We start from the raw sequence: 20016 nt of genomic DNA, 5'->3' as shown, positions 1-20016 counted from the left end.
AAGCTTATAAAGGTGTAAAATCAGAGTTGCAGTGAGTCCTGCTCAGGTGAGAGCAGGGCGTCCGAGCAGGTGGAACAGGTCGGTCCGGTCTGCAGACACACCTGATTCCTCGACGGCCAACGGGGAGAGACCTGAGGGAGGGGCGCCGCTCCAGAGAGTCTCACCTCCACCTGCCAGAAAACAGTCTCTCATCACACACTGACACAGACAGAGCCGCAGACAGACAGAGCCGCAGACAGACAGAGCCACAGACATGGATAGATTTGCACACATGATCGGAGAGAAAATGGGTGAGTAGAGAAAAGGGGGGAGGAAGAAGGAGTCCGGGAGGAGCTGATTTGTGTTTTTTTAATGGCGCTGATTTGCTTACATCTCCTGGTGTCAGTGTCTCCTCTCTGAGGCGCTTTATAATAATAATTATACAATCTGGGTAAAAAAAGGTTTTATGAGCCTGAGAGAGTTTCTGGAGACACTGAAGAAGGTTTAAATGTTTAAATGTTAGTTTCACTGACTCATCACAACAGACTCACTGTGTTTGCAGGCCTTTGGCCTTCTGCTGACACACACACACACACACACACACACACACACACACACACACACACACACAATTTCAGCAGGAAAGATCTTCACTTAAGTATTTGCTGTTGAGGTAATTTTGGCTCATTTCAAGTTCATTTAACTTTAACTTTAGTATTTTTAAGTGAAACGTGTTTCTGTAACTTACAAAAAGGGTTGGTTAGTTAGTTAGTTAGTTAGTTAGTTAGTTGGTTAGTTAGTGCCATTTAAAATGAGTGGAGGTAAAAGCAGCGTAACCAACGTCTTTATTTCTCAAACTCTGTTGTTTTGAGTTCTTGAATGCTCTCACTTTGTTGTTGTTTAGTATGATAGCATGTTAACACATCATTAGTTTTGTAGGATTACACTAATGTAGCTGCCGTTAGCGTTAGCAACTGAACGGGGCTCAGCAGCCTCCCAGTGAACACAACCTCAGAGACAGACAGAGGACAGACAGAGGACAGACAGAGGACAGACAGAGGACAGATTGAGGACAGACAGAGGACAGACAGAGGACAGATTGAGGACAGACAGAGGACAGACAGAGGACAGCGGTAGCGAGGTGATTTATGGAGTTTCCTGATGGACTTGTTGCTAAAAGAAGCTAACTGTTGCCAACAGTAATATTAGATACTGCTAGCTCGTGCAGCTACCGTTAGCTGACTTAGCCCCTTAGTGGCGGGAACCAATAGCGGCATTAAAATACCCTCAGTGCTTTATTCGTCAAATCGTCCTCCGTATGCAGGAAATCCGTCAATAAGCAAACAGCTCTGAAACATGTGAAAGCTGACGGCGTGATGCTGTTTGTTGTGCAGGAGACATGGTGGAGGACGCAGTGAAGAACGCTCTGGGCGCGGGAGACAAGGACGAGGACAAGGACGAGAAGAAAGGAGGAATCTTCTCGTTGTTTGGAGGCGACAAGAAGGAGGAGGAGAAGGACAAAGACGAGGGACATGGAGGATTCTTCTCAAAGATCTTCCACAAAGATGACGACGACGACGAGGGGAAAGAAAAGAAATCTGGATTCAAAGGTCTCTTCAATGAGCAGGAAGGAGCGAGTGCTGCCGGAGGCATCGAGGGAGGAAGCGACGGACAGAGTGGAGGATTTAACAGCACAGGAGTGAATGATGGAGGTACGTATGGAGAGCAACTGACCTCTGCAGAAAGACTTTACTTCACTACGTTCATCTGACGGCTTCAGTTCATCAAGATTTTAACATTATGGCACCAAAAAAATATTATAAATAACAGAAAATAACTCTAATTATAATAGTTTTTAGCTTTAATTTTACATAAAATCTAAATCTAATCTAATTTTTTTGTCTTTTAATGTTTAAATATATTTAAACAAGGATTTATAAATACAGGTAATATAAATAATCAGACTTACATTTCCAGCAGAGTGCTGTTATTATTGGATTGTTATTATTTTAATGTGAATGTTAAAAGTTATAGAACTGTAATAAAAGTCATTATCTGTGAGATTACAGTAATTATTGCTGTTTACACTGATAACAACTGTATTTGGACAGTTTACCTTATACACTGATAAACAACATTTATTCAACTTCCATCATTATACAACATATCTGTCAGTTCACTAACTAATACATTAAAATTACACAACTAATACTTTTACTGTTAATGTCACTAATTCTACATAATTTTAGAAATCTATTAAAATTATTAAACTTTCATTTAACGGTTTAATAATGAATTAAAGTAAATATACATTTTAGATTTACAATTGATTCTCAGTTTTGGCCCAAAACTTCTGCCGTAGGTCAGATTTGGGTCATTAATATTTAAAGTTACACAAACTAAATTTTCAAGTTTTTTTTTCACTAAGAAATAAAAAATGTCAAATTAAAGTCAGTGTTACTTAAAATTACTGAAGCAACTTGATCAATTATGTTTTACAAACGTAAATATAAATTTAGTTTGTTTTACTAAAAAAGAACAATAGATAATCATAAAAATGCTGAATATCAGATATGAGAATCAGTCTCTAGTTTGGAACCACTGTTTCCAAGTGACCTCTGACCTTTAAGTCACCTGTTTCATGTACAAAATCATTTATTCAGTAACGTCTGTCAACCCTTTGTTAAGTGTTTTTCTTATTTCTTTATGTCTACAAGAAACATTTAGGATTTAAAAGATTAATCTTTGACTTTTGTTGTGTTTCAGATTTGTTCAACGATCTGATGGACGTTGCTAACGAAACGTCTGCCGGGAAATAAAACACATCCTGAAGTTTCTTCCTCACTGACCTCCGCTGTCTGGATGTTCAAGAGTTTTTACAAAGACTGAAAAATCAACTTCTTCCTCTTATTAATGCTTGTTATATTAAATTAGCGGTTCCAAACATGGGGGTCGGCAGAACTTCAGAGGGGATCGTTGATTTTAAGGCGTGCTAGAAAAAATCTACACAGTATGACTATATCGCTGCATTTTATTCATTTCTGTGAAGAAAACTAAATGAAACTATTTAGATTACACTGTAAAACCAGATTTAACTCAAAAAATTGTTTACATTGTAAATTTTGTAAGTAAAAAGCTTCAGTAATATTAAGTGACGCTGACTTTATTTGAAGTGTAAAAAGTACTTAATGAAGAATGTTTTTTAAGTTGCAAAATTGAGTTTGTGTAACAACAATGTTTGTTAACGCATTACAGTGTATTGTTAGCCATCAACACAAACTGTATTAGAACAACAGCATCAGGTCAGAAAAGTTTAAAGTCTGAATGATTGTTAAAAATAAAACTAACACAGACGGAGAATTGTATAAAACTCATCTAATCTCAGTTCATCCAAATCTACACAAACTTCCTGCAGTTATTGAGTTCACTGTTTGCAGCAAGGGGAAACAGCAGCCTGCCTGTGTGAGCTGTAAGCAGATATTTCTCTGTTTATTTCTTCATTTAAACCAACTTATTAACAAATTTCACAGTTTATATGACATTAAAGCATGAAGGCTCATATATTAACCCGCTGGAATTACTTCTTTTACAGGCCTATATTATAAATACTTTTTTAACCTTAACGTAATATTACAAGATCTATATTCAGTACTATCCTGGTGACATGACCCAAATGAACAACTAGAAAACTTTAAATAACCTTCACAAAACTTAAGAGAAAAACAAATAATAATAATAATAATAATAAACTGTTTTACACGTCAGAACATGTTGAAGGCTTTAAAAGTCCTTATAGCTTTAAAATACGAGTCAAATCCTTCGTAACAATATACATACATTGATCTTTAACCTTTTCACAGACAAACACATAAAACAACTTAATTGACATTTTTAGGCTTCAAGTACACAAACAGAAGCATTATGAGCTATTTGTTCAAGCTAAGCTAACCTCATCAGGAGTGTGTTCTTAAATGAACTAGTATTTAATATTTTTGAAATTGTTCAACTATTCCTTAACTTCAGATATTGAACATGGCTTGCATACATTAGCTTGGCTTGCTACAGACAGCTAGCATAACACTGGATATTTATTGATTGATTACTTATTTGTATTTTGAGCGAAAAGCCACAAAGCATGTAAAGAAGCTATTGAGAGCTAGCTGATGTTACCTCATGCTATGCTAATGACTTGATTTCTGCAGGTTTATCTGACATATGAGCAGTTTTATACACACAGGCTGTCTTTGATTTCCTTTATTGGTTCTTTTACTTTCTAAATCTCGATTCAACAACACGTAAAATGTACAGATTCATCAGTCACACGTCTTTGTAATAAAATGTCAGCGTAAGCGCGAGCTGGGAAGTGATTGAATCAACTGTGGTGATGATTTAATAACGGGTTCATGTCCAAATGCATTAAAAGCTGGATGATTTCATATTGATGGAAGACTGTATTGATGATGTGATATATGAGCAGATATTCTGTAGCTCATCCAGCTCATTGATGATTAGTTTAACTGAAACATTAAATCACCCAGTTTGTACCTCATGTTGTAATAAATTGTTTGAAAGTCTAAACTGTAAAATAATCTGCAGGTTTACAGGTTTTTTATATTTATTTTAAATACATGGAAATATTAATACAGTTTAAAAAGATCCTGGAATTTACATCAATTATAATGACTTAAAAACTGTCATAAAATTACTGCTTAATTAAAAAAAATAACATAAAAAAGATCTAATGTATATGTATTGTTTATTTCATATATTAAACTGTTAAATTCAAGTTTAATACTGTTAATCAATTTCTAAAATTATGTAAAATCAGTGACATTAACAGTAAAAAAGTATTTGTTGTGTAATTTTAATGGATTAGTTAGTGAACTGACAGATATGTTGTATAATGATGGAAGTAGAATAAATGTTGTGTATCAGTGTATAAGCATTGGTAAACTGTCCAAAATACAGTTGTTATCAGTGTAAACAGCAATAATTACTGTAATCTCACAGATAATGACTTTTATTACACTTCTATAACTTTTAACATTCACATAAATTACATTCCAGATTACGAAAGATATAACAATGGAGCACAGAGGTCATGTAAAACACGTTTTATTGTAGATTTGTATTTGTCAGCAGAGCATCAGGATATAGTGATGATGAAGAGTTCACTAAGAAACTCACAATCTGCTTGGACTCTATTTACTTTCTTTTTTATTGGAGTCTTGAGGCTCTGTATTTTATCATTTATGGCCTTTCCAATTTCACCCCTGGTCTTCCCCGGGAACTTCTCGTGAGCAGAATCTAGAAACGTGCAGAGCAAAGTAATGAGTCTTCATGCTGGTGTAGATTACAGTTTCTCTCAGCCACTTTGGTACATTTCTCCAATCAGAATTGAAATGATCTGTCTGTTGAAGAGTCTTAACCCCCAAACATCTGGGGATTGTAAGTATATTTTCTCTACATTTCTTTCAGACCTTTTTGGTAAATGTGTCTTGAATTGATGATGTTGGGATCCAAGGAGACCTTTAAACATGAACTTGTTCATTTGAAGTGCTTAACTGTACCAAAGGGGGGATGTTGGGACCTGACCATGTAAGAAATGGTCATTACTACAGTGAGGCCCTTATGTAAGCAATAAAGCCTGCTCGTAGTGACTAAAGACAAAGAAAAAGGGCCCGCCAGTTCACAGACCCCTCAGCGGGGGGGCAAGAATGCGGCCAAGGTGTGGCATGAAAGCAACAAACGCCCAAACAGCAGCCCTTCATTGGTCAGATTCCCTCGGACCCCAGACCTGTCATCCCGGCTATTTAAACCCGAGAGACTCTCCTCTTCTCTCTCTTCTCTTCTCTCTTCGCTCGGCCACACCGGGTGATAAGTTTCGGACCTTGGCGCCGCACAACAAAGGTTTATAGCCCAGTATAAGAGCTTTTTCCTGCGATCCCTTGTCAGCGAACCGCTAACGGGAGTCAACATCTGCAGCTTTAAACAGAAAGTCTGTCAGCTGACTTTACCGGAGCAACGCCACGTTAACGCAGAGTCGTTAACTCTGCAGAGTAACGAGCGAAACGCCTTTCCTCTTGCTACCTGCGCCAGCGGACATCACACAGCAGCTGCATGCAACTAACTCCCTTTTAACGTCATCGTTAATCTAAAATCACACACACATATATTCGGCCTAAACCTCAGCACACACACGAGGAGAGGGATTCAAACCCTCCCGCATTCTCCATGCTCTTTGTCTCTCACTAATACATGTTTCATACAGCGAAACATCTGGTCAGAGGACAAAGGACACACACCTTTTCTGGCACACAACCCCCAATGCGCACACACAGACACACACCTTTTCCTCTAACTTAGTTCCTTTAGGTTATATTGTATATAGTGTATTTTCCTCTGTTTGCTTTTACTATATCTCTTTAATAAATGCTTGTGTTTATGCTGGCCTATTTAATTTCGTGCAAGAGTGAGTGGTACCAACCTCTTCTCTGTATAACTCCAAAGCCTTCCACTTTAGCTATTAATAATGATTTTGGTTGTAGTTATTCATTTAATTATTAATCTGACTTCTGAATTAATAGTTTAGTGTATTTTTATGAGACTGATCTATCAATTATTGGCTATCGTTTCGCACGGATCTTTAATATTAATTAAAGTCATTTTCCATTATCTTTTGCTAATTATACATTTTGATAACCATTAATTGATTGAACTAATACAGTTATGCTGCTTTCCATTTGTCTCGTGAACTCGGAATCCGAGTTGGAAAGTGTAAATCTCGCAGCTATCTCGCTTGATTTCACAGAGACACACCCCCTTTTGGTCGGAATTTCAGCCGTCCAGGTCGGGGTTCCCGAGCTGGACGGGGGGCACGTACGACCCACAAAACAAAGATGGCAGTGCCCATATTGAAACGTATTTTCTTTGTATTTGTACTACGTTGGTCGCTTTAATGTCGATTTTAAATGCTCTTACACACTGTTTACATTGCTGCTTTAGTCCGGTCACCAGTTTATGCATTGCACGGTGTTGCTGTGTGTGCAATACAAGTAAAGTTTTGTTTTCGAGCTGGTTTGCTAAATAGGCTAATGTAGCCAACAATAACACTAGCCTGCCCCTGGAGGCTCCTGGTGGCCCCTGGTGGCCCCTGGAGGCTCCTGGTGGCCCCTGGTGGCTCGAGAGAAACACCACAGCACTTGTTGAAATTGAAATAGGCGAAAATGGCAAAATATTATGGAAATGTAAGACCTGCAATAACGGAATTACTTGAAATGTTAGTGTTTCTGTAGAAAAACATTATTTCACATTGAGCTTGTTTAGATGATCCACAATCAATAACAACACAGCTGCTGCACTTCTTTCCGACTCGTAATGCCCAAAGACAAACTGGAACGCTATAAGTGGTACAAGCCAGGCAATGACGTCACGTTCTCGCGGCACAACAACTCTGGTTCCGAGTTCACGAGACAAATGGAAAGCAGCATTAGACCACTGTAACACCCTATGACGTGAAGCCCGACAATTAATTGCTTTCAGGTTGTCAATAATGGTGGAGAACAGCCATGTCCGTACTTCTGAGAGATAAACTTGTGCACAAGATACAGACTTCTGCAGATAATCCATGGTGTGGTCCTGCTTGTACAAACTGCTTCAAGAAATGCTGATAGATATATGATCAATATATGATCAATATATGATCGACATATGATTGATATATAACAGATATATGATATATGATTTGAGAAATGTACCAAAGCAACTGAAACATGCAGTAGTGGGTTCTCTTACAAGAGTTTACTAGACAGACAGACAGACAGACACAATTAAACAAAATAAAATTAACTCACCGATAATAGCATTCGCTTTTCTCTGATCAAGGGCTTTCTTCTGCGGCATGTCTGGTGCAATTTTAGATTTCCCTCCTGAGAGAGTGGGATTTTATTAGATTTCCTTATAAAGTAATTGACTGGTCAGGTGGTACTCACAATACTGACCCCTCAAGTTGCTTTGCATCAGTGTTTCTTTGTCGAACACACCCATCACCAGCTTCTTGGTCATAGATGATGCAGTTTTAGCATTGTTGGCTTCATCCCACACATCACTGGTCACGAATACACCCGATCCTGAATGTATTTCTTTCTGCTAAAAGATCATGTTAAAAGAATAAGACAGTGTACACAAAGCATGTTAATCCAAGACATGAGATGATAACCAGCTAAAAATATCATTTTGTATATCAATTTATGTCAACTGTGATGACAATGAATGTTTTCTGTTGCTGAAAAGTTTTGGGATTTAAAACCAAATCCTTACAAGTTATAATAGTAAAGCACTATAGTTTGTGAAACAGCATGACCTTCAGGTAAAATCATTTCCTACTGCAGGACTAGCATTTCCTACTACTACAGCACTGGCATTTCCTACTGCAGCACTGGCATTTCCTCCTGAGCTCTGCAGTATTTGTTCTTCTTGGGTCTCTGCAAAGAGGGAAACAAAAGTTACATTAGTATTTCCTTTTAATTGCTGTTACTGGAATACAAACAATATGTGTTATATCCAGTCAAACTAAAGTAAATCCATGTATTGATGTATTTATTACCATTTAGTTAAATATATTTTAATGCACTTTAAAAAAAAATGAGAGAAGACTTCATGTGTAGGGCTGAACAATGTGGTAAAAAAAATAACACAGAATCGTAGAGTGAATACTTCTTAATTTCCTTAAAAAAAGGATGCTGATGTGTCGGTACCAACACATATTCTGTCATTCTTCTATCCGGAGATTATTATTTGTGAGCCAGAGAGATTTAAATTACATTGCCTTTTCACTGGGAAAAGTAATCCAATTACAGTAGTAGTGAGTCATCTAAGAGTTATTGTGGATAGGAAAATACAAGCTTTTAACTGCACTTATATTCCTTTTGTCCCCAAGAATGTCTCTTGGTGGCTGCTGATGTCTGGTACCTAATTTCTCTCCCACAGTTTGATGTGCAGTTTTCCTTTTTCATCCTGATTCAACTTCGAGGTCACCTCGTCCCAACTTTTACCACCCACACTCCCTTCTCATCTCCTACCTCCTCTGCTTATTGCACGTATCACTTCCTGGGCCTGGTTCCCATCTCGAGTCCTCACCTCTCTGAACTTATTTACCATCAGTCCATCACCCACAGACAGCCTTCATCTATGGAATGTAATTAGCTGTGTAACTATACTGTTTCCATATAGAAAGGTACGTGAAATAACACAATATGATAATGTTTGCTTCATGTTCACAGAACCTTATCCCTGAATGCATTTTCCCACCACAACTTTGATTAAATAGCCGTGAGATATTTTTTTTAAATCACGAGTGCCTCAGACTTCTTTTACAGTTCTCTACTGTGACTTTGTTTAATCCTCATTATTGATACGTTAGATTGTGTCATTAGAGCCCGAGCAGCGACTGCTTGCAGCTTTAATTTCTGGTTGTCTTGCACCTTGGTTCCTTTGTTAATGTGGTAACTGTTGCAGTATTTTCATTTTTACCTGAAACGTTCAGCTTCTGCAGACCTTGACCCAAAGCGTCAATTTCTTCTGGTGGAATCCTCTTTCTTCCGTCCTTTGTCTCCATTTGCCCCTGAGCATAGGAGGAAACAATGTCTTTAAAAGATGCTGCTAGCAAAAAAGACCATAAGAACTATTTCCTAATGTTGCATTGGTGGTTATTTGCCTTCATGAAACTCACCTTGTTTTGTGCAGTGGAGGTTGAACGTTACTATGTTTGGTCACAAGGTGGCAGCAAAGATCACTGAGAGAAGAAGGTAAATATTCAGTTTGATTTCTGCTTTGTTTTCACTTGACAATATTTACACTTCATACTGCTCACACATCCACATTTACATTACTGATGTTACTGACTGACACACTTCTCATTTGTATTTATAACCTAAGTTGTTTAAGTTTATATAATAAATTCACTATGTGCCATCTTTTGTGTCCTCCTCTGAGAGACAGGGACAGAGACAGACAAAGACAGAGAGAGAGAGAGAGAGAGAGAGAGAGAGAGAGAGAGAGAGAGAGGAGGCAATGTCTTTAAAGGAGTCATATTATGCCCCTTTTCAGGTTCATAATTGTATTTTGTGGCTCTCCTACAATAGGTTTAGATGTTTTAATGTTCAAAAAACACAATATTTTTCTCATACTGCCTATAGCTAAGCACCTCTTCAGGTGCACTTTTCAGCCTCTGTCTCTTTAAGGCCCCCCTTACGAAAAGCCCAGCCTGCTCTGAATGGTCATCATTATGACGTGGATGATGCCGTTGGCGCTTTCTCGTTCGCTTGCTCGCTCGCTCACTCATAGGGACAGTGACGTGGCTCAGCTAGATAACAAAGAAGTAAACTGCGGTGGGTTGCAAGTTTGACGTCAGAAATGGGCAAAAGAAATCTGAATTGAGTGTTTTATCTCCTGTATTTTGACCGAGGCAGCTCACAAAAACATGAGTCATCTTTTTTCACACTTTACCTGCTGATAAGCACTCCAGATTCCCAAATGTATATAATCAAACGATTAAAAAGTTGGTTTTGCAAAATATGTCCCCATTAAAACTTATATCTAAGATCTAATCCAGGATATATTTTCATACTCACTCGCTTCTTCCCGTCAGTGCCTGCAATCCAAGACTTGATTAAGTCTGCGATGGCTGCCTGAGTGTTGAGTAACTTTTCTGTATCTCTGTAGCCGTCCGTTGATCCAGGGGTGTGTCCAGAGGGAGGTCTGTGTCTCAGAGGCTGTACCAACCATGCTAGGAATGAAGAAAGTTGGGCTCAGCTCTCTCTGGAGGAACAGTGCCTTCTCAGGATTCTTTAATCAAATGAGACAAATTATCACTGAAAAAGTGAAACATTTACAAAATATATTTCCTCTCATATTCTCTTAATCAAATCATAGAATCCATCTTTATTTCTGAGGTAGGGAGTAAAAACAATATACACATTCTTAATTAACACTCATGTTTTTTTACTCTGTTACATAAGTTACATAAGTTAGCCTACATAAGAATAGACCACATTTAATGAGCGCAGCATATTAAGATCATAATTCATGTACAGCAACCATCAATAAGCAATAATTAGGAGGTTGTTGATGGAAAACTCTCGGTTAAAGGCCTAGTAGTTGTAGAATATAGTCATGCACAATGAGGCATTAATAAGTGCTTCGTAATGACTAATAAGAGTCAATATGCTACCTAAATGCATGCTAATAAACAACCAGTCAATAGTTAATATGTGTACCTTAATATAAAGTGTTACCTCTGCTTAGATCAAATAGCTTTCATGTTTGAAATGTTTGAGTTAATGAAGTCACTCATCAGGTTTTACAGGGCGTTTCTTGCCCTCAGATGACGCAGGTAGGGGCATTTTAAAGCACCAGAGTGGAGGATCAAGCCACAGTTGTCATGAACCCGCTCTAAGCTCATGACAAAGGAGGGAGACCACACAGACAATTTGAAGGTTTTAAGCAAAAATACATTTAATTAAACAATATTCACGATAAATATAATTATAATATGTATATGTACTTCAGTGAGATCAGTAGTGTAGTGACTGTGTGTGTGGACATGGGTGAAGTGTGTGTGAAAAAGGTAATGCATGTATCAAAAACCAAAGACTCTATCAAAGACCAAAGACATCATCAAACCAAGGAAACTGCTGGCTGGAAGGAGAGAGCAGCACACGCTGATCAACCTCTTATAAAACCCAGCAATCAGGATAAACCAGGTGTAGTGCCACACCCTCTGCCACTCTGTCACCTGGTTGACCGCACTAGGTTGAGGAACCTTTGGTGAACACATTATCTACTGGGGTGTCAGCCCAAACTCTATTTCCCGCCAAGTCATTTTCAAGCACTATATCCACCCCATCCACAGAGAATCAGAATCAGAATCAGAATTGTTTATTGCCAAAAAGGTTTTTACAATGTGTCTTGGTGCATTGGAGCATAAAATATACAAATATACAAATCACACAAAAAATCAAACAGAAAAATAAAGTACTTTCAAAATATTAATAAATAAGGTAAGAAAGAAAGAAAACTGTGCAGAAGACGGGAGAACATTAATGTAATGCATACTGTATATACAGTTTAAGTGTCAAAGGGAAGGGCCTTGTTAATGAGACCAGCTGCAGACTGAAAGAAACAAGTTTTTTTGTGAGGTTTTGGTCCTGATGGACCATAGCCTCCTGCCAGAGGGAAGTATTTCAAAGAGTTTGAGTCCGGTGTGGGAGGGGTCAGCCACAATCTTGCCTGCATGCCTCAGGGTCCTAGAGGCATTCAGGTTCTGGAGGGATGGTAGATTGAAGCCAATCACCTTCTCAGCAGATCGAATGATACGCTGCCATCTGTCCTTGTCCTTGGCAGTGTCAGCAGCGTACCAGATGGTGATGGAAGAGGTGTGGATGGACTCGATGATGGCGGTGTAGAAGTGCACCATCATCGTCTTTGGCAGGTTGAACTTTACCAGCTGCCGCAGGAAGTACATCCTCTGCTGGGCTTTCTTGTCAGCTGATGTTCAGCTCCCACTTGAGGTCCTGGGTAATGCAATCTCCACTGTTTTCAGAGCGTTTAGCTCCAGGTTGTTCTAGCTGCACCAGGTCACCAGATTGTAAATCTCCCATCTGTAGGCAGACTCATCTCCACCAGAGATGAGCCCGATGAGGGAGGTGTCATCCGCAAACTTCAGGAGCCTGACGGACTGGTGACTGGAAGGGCAGCTGTCTGTGTAGAGAGAGAAGAGCAGAGGAGAAAGAACGCAGCCTTTCCAGGGCTCCAGAGTGCGACCAATTTGGTCGCACATGTGACCAAAATTTTTAAGAGTGCGACTAATCATTTTTCTAGGTCGCACCAGTGCACCTGATGCTGCCCGGGTGAAAACATACATTTATTTCGCAAGCGCATCATCTCTCTGTGTTCTCCTGTGACCGAACTCACACACTCATGGTAGGATCATATCGTGTTCTAAACCAATAAGAGACAGAGCTCGGGCAGGTCTTCGCCTCTGATTGGCTGTGGTCCTGTTCACTGCGCTAAGTTGCGTGTGTTTAAAAATTGCCGAGCCCCGGTCCTTCGGAGACAGCATCAAACTCGGAACCAGAGGAGGAGACAACAGAGTCTGGGATAGAGCCCGGCTCCGAGACCCAAATTAAAAAGGCCAAAATATATTCCTTCAGACAGGACTGGCTGAAACAAGTTCCCTGGCTGAGGTTCAACAAAGGACGTAACGCAATGCACTGCGTGTACTGTCAGGAGTGCAGTCAGAATATGGCCGGAAATAGTGCATTCGTGAGCGGGTCGTTTCGTATCGAACTTTAAAAAAACATAACATGTCTAAAAAACACACGATATGCCGTGACAAGTGTGTAGAGAAAGTGGCCCCTCTCTCAGCTGCATTTCAGCGGCAGGTAGTAGTAATCATTATTATTTTCATTAATAATTATTAAATATAATAAATATAATTATGAAATGTTTGAGTTTGAAATGTTCAATTTCAGTTCAGTGAAGCAATTTAAGCACAAGCACTTTTATTTGTAAATGTTTTATTTTGCTTAGTGTTTTAGTTTGAAATTTAGTTTCAACTTCAGCTCAGTGAAACACTTTAAACACTTTATTTTTCTTTTTATATATAATTGTGCTTCAAATAAAGACAAGCATTTCTCTACACCTTATTATTGTTTAAAAATCATTCACATTATATGAAAGTTATGGAGAGTGATAAAAAGGTGACCTTATGGCGTTAAAGGCAACGCAATGAAAAATTTGGGTGCACCTACATTTTGTGCTGGTGCACCTTAAAAAAAAAAAGTTAGGCGCACCAGTGCAACCAATGCAAAAAGTTAGTCTGGAGCCCTGCTTTCTCCTCACCAGTCCCACCCACCAAACTGGTGAGGTGGGGCTGGTGAGGGGTGTTACGGGGGATGGTGTCAGGACTGCTCCTTTGTCTGTCGAAGCGACAGTAGAATTCATTCAGATCGTTTGCTGGGCGCAAGTCGTTGATGGAGTGAGGGGTTTTAGGTTTGTAGTTGGTTATCAGTCTGAGCCCCTTCCAGACAGAACCAGAGTCGTTGGCTGAGAACTGGTGTTGAAGTTTCTCAGAGTACTGTCATTTAGCTTTTCTCACCGCCTTGATAAACTTGTACTTTGACTCCTTAAACCTGTCTCTGTCCCAACTCCTGAAAGCCTGCTCCTTCTGCAACTGTAACTGTCTGAGTTTGGCTGTGAACCAGGGTTTGTCATTGTTATAACTCACCCTGGTGCGTGATGGTACACAGCAGTCCTCACAGAAGCTGATATATGATGTCACAGCCTCCATCCTGTTGGTAGCAGTCCTGAACACATCCCAGTCAGTAGAGTCCAAACATGCCTGAAGGTCCTCTGCAGCTTCACTGGTCCACTGTTTTGATGTCCTCACAACAGGTTTACAGAGTTTTAATTAAAATGTTTCTGAGTAAAAATAACGCATTACAGTGTATTGTTAAATATCTAAACTCTGAAGAACTGAACACAAACTGTATTAGAACAACGGCATCAGGTCAGAAACGTTTAAAGTCTGAACGATTGTTTAAAATAAAAATAAAAATAAAAATAACACAGATGGAGAATTGTATAAAATTCATCTAATCTGAGTTCATCCAAATATACACAAGCTTCCTGCAGTTATTGAGTTCACTGTTTGGGTTCATTGATCAGTTATCAGCTGATCTGTGTTCAATACAGTCGGTTTACTCAGTGAGAGATATAAGGTTGATAGCATCTGTCTGTAAACTTACTGCTCAATCTGTGGAAATATGTTTAAAGGAATAGTTCAACATTTAGGGAAATATTTCTAAGAGAGGTTTCAGGATGGGTGGTTAGCTTAGCTTAGCATAAACACTGGAAGCAAGGGGAAACAGCAGCCTGCCTGTGTGAGCTGTAAGCAGATATTTCTCTGTTTATTTCTTCATTTAAACTAACTTATTAACAAATTTCACAGTTTATATGACATTAAAGCATGAAGGCTCATATATTAACCCGCTGGAATTACTTCTTTTACAGGCCTATATTATAAATACTTTTTTAACCTTAACGTAATATTATAAGATCTATATTCAGTACTATCCTGGTGACATGACCCAAATGAAAAACTAGAAAACTTTAAATAACCTTCACAAAACTTAAGAGAAAAACAAATAATAATAATAATAATAATAATAAACTGTTTTACACGTCGGAACATGTTGAAAGCTTTAAAAGTCCTTATAGCTTTAAAATACGAGTCAAATCCTTCGTAACAATATACATACATTGATCTTTAACCTTTTTCACAGACAAACACACAAAACAACTTAACTGTGACATTTTTAGGCTTCAAGTACACAAACAGAAGCATTATGAGCTATTTGTTCAATTCAATTCAATTTTTCAATTCAATTTTATTTGTATAGCGCCAATTCATAACAGAAGTTATCTCAGGACACTTTTCAAATAGAGCAGGTCTAGACCGAACTCTTTAAAACATTAATTACAGAGACCCAACAGTACCACCATGAGCAAGACCTTGGCGACAAGGGCAAGGGAAAAACTGCCTGTTAAAAGGCAGAAACCTAGGGACAGATCCTTCGGCTCTAGGTGGGTGGTCGTCTGTCTCGACCAGTTGGGGTGAGAGAGAGAGAGAGAGAGAGAGAGAGAGAGACAGAGAGAGAGAGAGAGACAGACAGACAGACAGACAGGTGCACAGCAACAACAGTATTGGCAATGGCAATCTAGCAGGACCATGGCAGGAGGCTCCACCAGGATCGACAAGAACCTGCGAGATGAGAAAGCACAAGAACTCCGGGGAAGAAGTGAAGTTAGTTACATGCATTAATGAGACATGAATGAGTGCAGAAAGAGAGAGGAAGAGAGGAGCTCAGTGCACCATGGGAAATCCCCCGACAGTCTAGGCCTATAACAGCATAACTAAGGGATGGTTCAGGACTCACCTTATCCAGTCCTAACTATAAGCTTTATCAAAGAGGAATGTCTTAAGCCTACTCTTGAATGTGGAGAGGGTGTCTGCCTCCAGAACCACAACTGGAAGCTGGTTCCACAGGAGAGGAGCTTGGTAACTGAAGGCTCTGGCTCCTGTTCTACTTTTAGAGACTATAGGAACCACAAGTAGCCCAGCATTCAGAGAACGTAGTGTTCTAGTGGGGTAATAGGGTACTATGAGCTCTTTAAGATATGAAGGGGCCTGACCATGAAGAGCTTTATAGGTGAGGAGGAGGATTTTAAATTCTATTCTACATTTTACAGGGAGCCAATGCAGAGAAGCTAGTACAGGAGAGATGTGATCTCTTTTTCTAGTTCCTGTCAGTACTCGTGCTGCAGCGTTCTGAATTAATTGGAGCGTTTTAATGGACTTATTGGGGCAACCTGATAATAAAGAGTTGCAGTAATCCAGCCTTGAAGTAACAAATGCATGGATTAGTTTTTCTGCATCTGTCTGTGATAGGATGTGTCTAATTTTTGTAATATTACGTAAATGAAAGAAGGCAGTCCTAGAGGTCTGCTTCATGTGGGAGTTAAAAGACAAATCCTGATCAAAGATAACTCCAAGATTCCTGACAGTGGTGCTAGAGGCCAAGGTAATGCCATCTAGAGTAACTATATCTTTAGACAGTGAGTCTCTAAGGTTTTTGGGGCCATGAACAAGAATTTCGTTTTTTTCTGAGTTTAACATCAGAAAATTGCAGCTCATCCAAGATTTTATGTCCTTAAGACATGTTTGTAATTTAGATAATTGATTCATTTCATCGGGCTTGATTGATAGATATAACTGCGTATCATCTGCATAACAGTGAAAGTTAATGGAGTGATTCCTAATAATGTTGCCTAAAGGGAGCATATATAAAGTAAATAGTATTGGTCCAAGTACAGAACCTTGTGGAACTCCATGACTAACTGTAGTATTTATTGAAGATTCATCGTTAACATGTACAAACTGCAAACGATCTGATAAATATGACTTAAACCAGCTTAGTGCGGTTCCTTTAATGCCAATTTGATGCTCAAGTCTCTGTAAAAGAATATCATGGTCAATGGTGTCAAATGCAGCACTAAGATCTAATAATACAAGTACAAAGACAAGTCCATTGTCAGAAGCAGTCAGAAGGTCATTATTAACTTTAACCAGAGCTGTCTCTGTGCTGTGATGAACTCTAAATCCTGACTGAAAATCCTCAAATAAACTATTGTTATGTAGAAAGTCACACAACTCTTTGGCGACTACTTCCTCCAGAATCTTAGAGAGGAAGGGGAGGTTAGAAATCGGTCTATAGTTGGCTAAAACCCCTGGATCAAGAGTGGACTTTTAAGAAGGGGTTTAATTACAGCTACTTTAAAGGACTGTGGTACATATCCTGATAATAAAGAAAGATTAATCATATCCAGTAAAGAAGTGCCAATTAAGGGAACAACTTCTTTAAGCAGCCTAGTTGGGATCGGGTCTAATAGACAGGTTGATGGCTTCGATGAAGAAATGATTGAAGTTAACTGATGAAGATCGATAGCAGAAAAACAGTCTAAATATATATCTAAGTTTACATTAGCAAAAGTCCCTGAACTTGGAGAGACACTGATAACTGTTGATGGCAGTTGGTGATTAATTTTCTCTCTAATAGTAATAATTTTATTATAGAAGAAGCTCATGAAGTCATTTCTACTTAAGTTTATGGGGATATGTGGTTCAATAGAGCTGTGACTCTCTGTCAGCCTGGCTACAGTGCTGAAGAGGAACCTAGGGTTATTCTTATTTTCTTCTATTAGTGCTGAGTAATAGGCTCCTCTGGCATTACGGAGGGCCTTTCTATAAGTTTTAAGATTATCATGTCAAATTGAGGGATATTCTGATCATTTGGAAGAGCGCCATTTCCTTTCAGATTTCCTAGCTATTTGTTTTAACTGGTGGGTTTGGTGGTTGTACCAAGGTGCTAGTCTCCTATGTTTTAATAATTTCCTTTTATAGGAGCGATAGAGTCTAATGTTGATCGTAGTGAGCCTGTAGCACTATCGACAAGATTATCAATTTCAGAGGGACTAAAGTCGTTATAGGACTCTGTTAAATTCAGACATGGCATTGAATTAAACACTGAAGGAATCTCCTCCTTAAATTTAGCTACAGCACTGTCAGATAGACATCTGCTGTAGGAAGTTTTGCCTAATGGCTTATAATCTAATAGTATGAATTCAAAAGTTATTAAATAATGGTCAGATAGGAAAGGAGTATGTGGGAAGACTATTAAATGTTCAATATCAATGCCATATGATAGAACAAGGTCAAGAGTGTGATTAAAACAATGAGTTGGTTTATTTACACTCTGACAGAAGCCAATTGAGTCTATTAATGATATAAATGCGTTACTAAGGCTGTCATTGTCAACATCCACATGAATATTAAAATCACCTACAATAATTACTTTATCTGATTTAAGGACTAAACTTGATAAAAACTCTGAGAATTCAGATATAAAATCAGAGTACGGTCCAGGAGCGCGGTACACTATAACAAATAGAACTGGCTGCAGTGTTTTCCAGTTTGGGTGAGAAAGACTAAGAACAAGGCTTTCAAATGAATTATAATTTAGTTTAGGTTTAGGGTCCATTAAAACGCTCGAGTCATATATGGCTGCTACTCCACCTCCTCGGCCAGTGCCTCGAGGAATGTGAGTATTAATATGACTGGGGGGGTGGATTCATTTAGGCTAACATACTCCTCGTGGGACAACCAGGTCTCAGTAAGACAAAGTAAATCAATATCATAATCTGATATTAATTCATTCACTAAAACAGCTTTAGAGGACAGAGACCTGATATTTAACAGTCCACATTTCATTCTCTTATTTTGTGCTACTGAGGAGTTGGTTTTAATTTTTATTAGATTTTAATGTTGAACTCCTCTTGTTTTTATTTCTTTAAATAATTTAGGTGGTCGGGGGACAGACACAGTCTCTATGGGGTTTTGGGTGGGTGACTGTACTAGTGGAAGAGCAGAGAAGTGTGTAAGACAGCAGCTCTGCTTCCTGGTCCCAACTCTGGACTGTCAGGTTTTAGAAATAAACTTCGCCATATTTCTAGATAAGAGAGCCGCTCCATCCAAAGTGGGATGGATGCCGTCTCTCCTAATCAGACCAGGTTTTCCCCAAAAGGGCTTCCAGTTATCAATGAAGCCCACATCAAGCTAAGCTAACCTCATCAGGAGTGTGTTCTTAAATGAACTAGTATTTAATATTTTTGAAATTGTTCAACTATTCCTTAACTTCAGATATTGAACATAGCTTGCATACATTAGCTTGGCTTGCTACAGACAGCTAGCATAACACTGGATATTTATTGATTGATTACTTATTTGTATTTTGAACGTAAAGCCACAAAGCATGTAAAGAAGCTATTGAGAGCTAGCTGATGTTACCTCATGCTATGCTAATGACTTGATTTCTGCAGGTTTATCTGACATATGAGCAGTTTTATACACACAGGCTGTCTTTGATTTCCTTTTATTGGTTCTTTTACTTTCTAAATCTCGATTCAACAACACGTAAAATGTACAGATTCATCAGTCACACGTCTTTGTAATAAAATGTCAGCGTAAGCGCGAGCTGGGAAGTGATTGAATCAACTGTGGTGATGATTTAATAACGGGTTCATGTCCAAATGCATTAAAAGCTGGATGATTTCATATTGATGGAAGACTGTATTGATGATGTGATATATGAGCAGATATTCTGTAGCTCATCCAGCTCATTGATGATTAGTTTGACTGAAACATTAAATCACCCAGTTTGTACCTCAAGTTGTAATAAATTGTTTGAAAGTCTAAACTGTAAAATAATCTGCAGGTTTACAGGTTTTTATATTTATTTTAAATACATGGAAATATTAATACAGTTTAAAAAGTATCCTGTGAATTTACATGTCTAATTGAAAATAACATGAAAAATCTGTAACTGTCATAAAATTACTGCTTAATTCAAGAAAATGAAC

General features: G+C 38.6%; 1 protein-coding gene and 1 long non-coding RNA gene across 2 annotated transcripts in view; both read right to left on the bottom strand.

Moving 5' to 3' along the window:
- Window positions 1-5078: 5078 nt before the first annotated feature.
- Window positions 5079-20016, bottom strand: part of shld2 (shieldin complex subunit 2) — a 56360-nt gene continuing 41422 nt past the window's right edge. The window contains 2 exon segments of the mRNA XM_051395620.1: window positions 5079-5286; window positions 7833-7907. Coding sequence (XP_051251580.1) covers window positions 5126-5286; window positions 7833-7907 — 236 coding nt within the window. The 3' untranslated portion in view covers window positions 5079-5125.
- Window positions 8415-10708, bottom strand: LOC127361290 (uncharacterized). Its single transcript, XR_007884165.1, has 4 exons — window positions 10611-10708; window positions 9710-9772; window positions 9511-9601; window positions 8415-8462 (listed from the first exon to the last, which is right to left on the bottom strand). It is a non-coding gene; the product is annotated as an uncharacterized LOC127361290 (long non-coding RNA).

The sequence above is a fragment of the Dicentrarchus labrax genome, unplaced genomic scaffold (genome assembly GCF_905237075.1).
Source record: "Dicentrarchus labrax unplaced genomic scaffold, dlabrax2021, whole genome shotgun sequence".
In the NCBI taxonomy this organism is placed as follows: Eukaryota; Metazoa; Chordata; class Actinopteri; family Moronidae; genus Dicentrarchus; species Dicentrarchus labrax.
The sequence above is the reverse complement of the archived record's forward strand: the minus strand, read 5'-3'. Positions and strand labels throughout refer to the sequence as shown.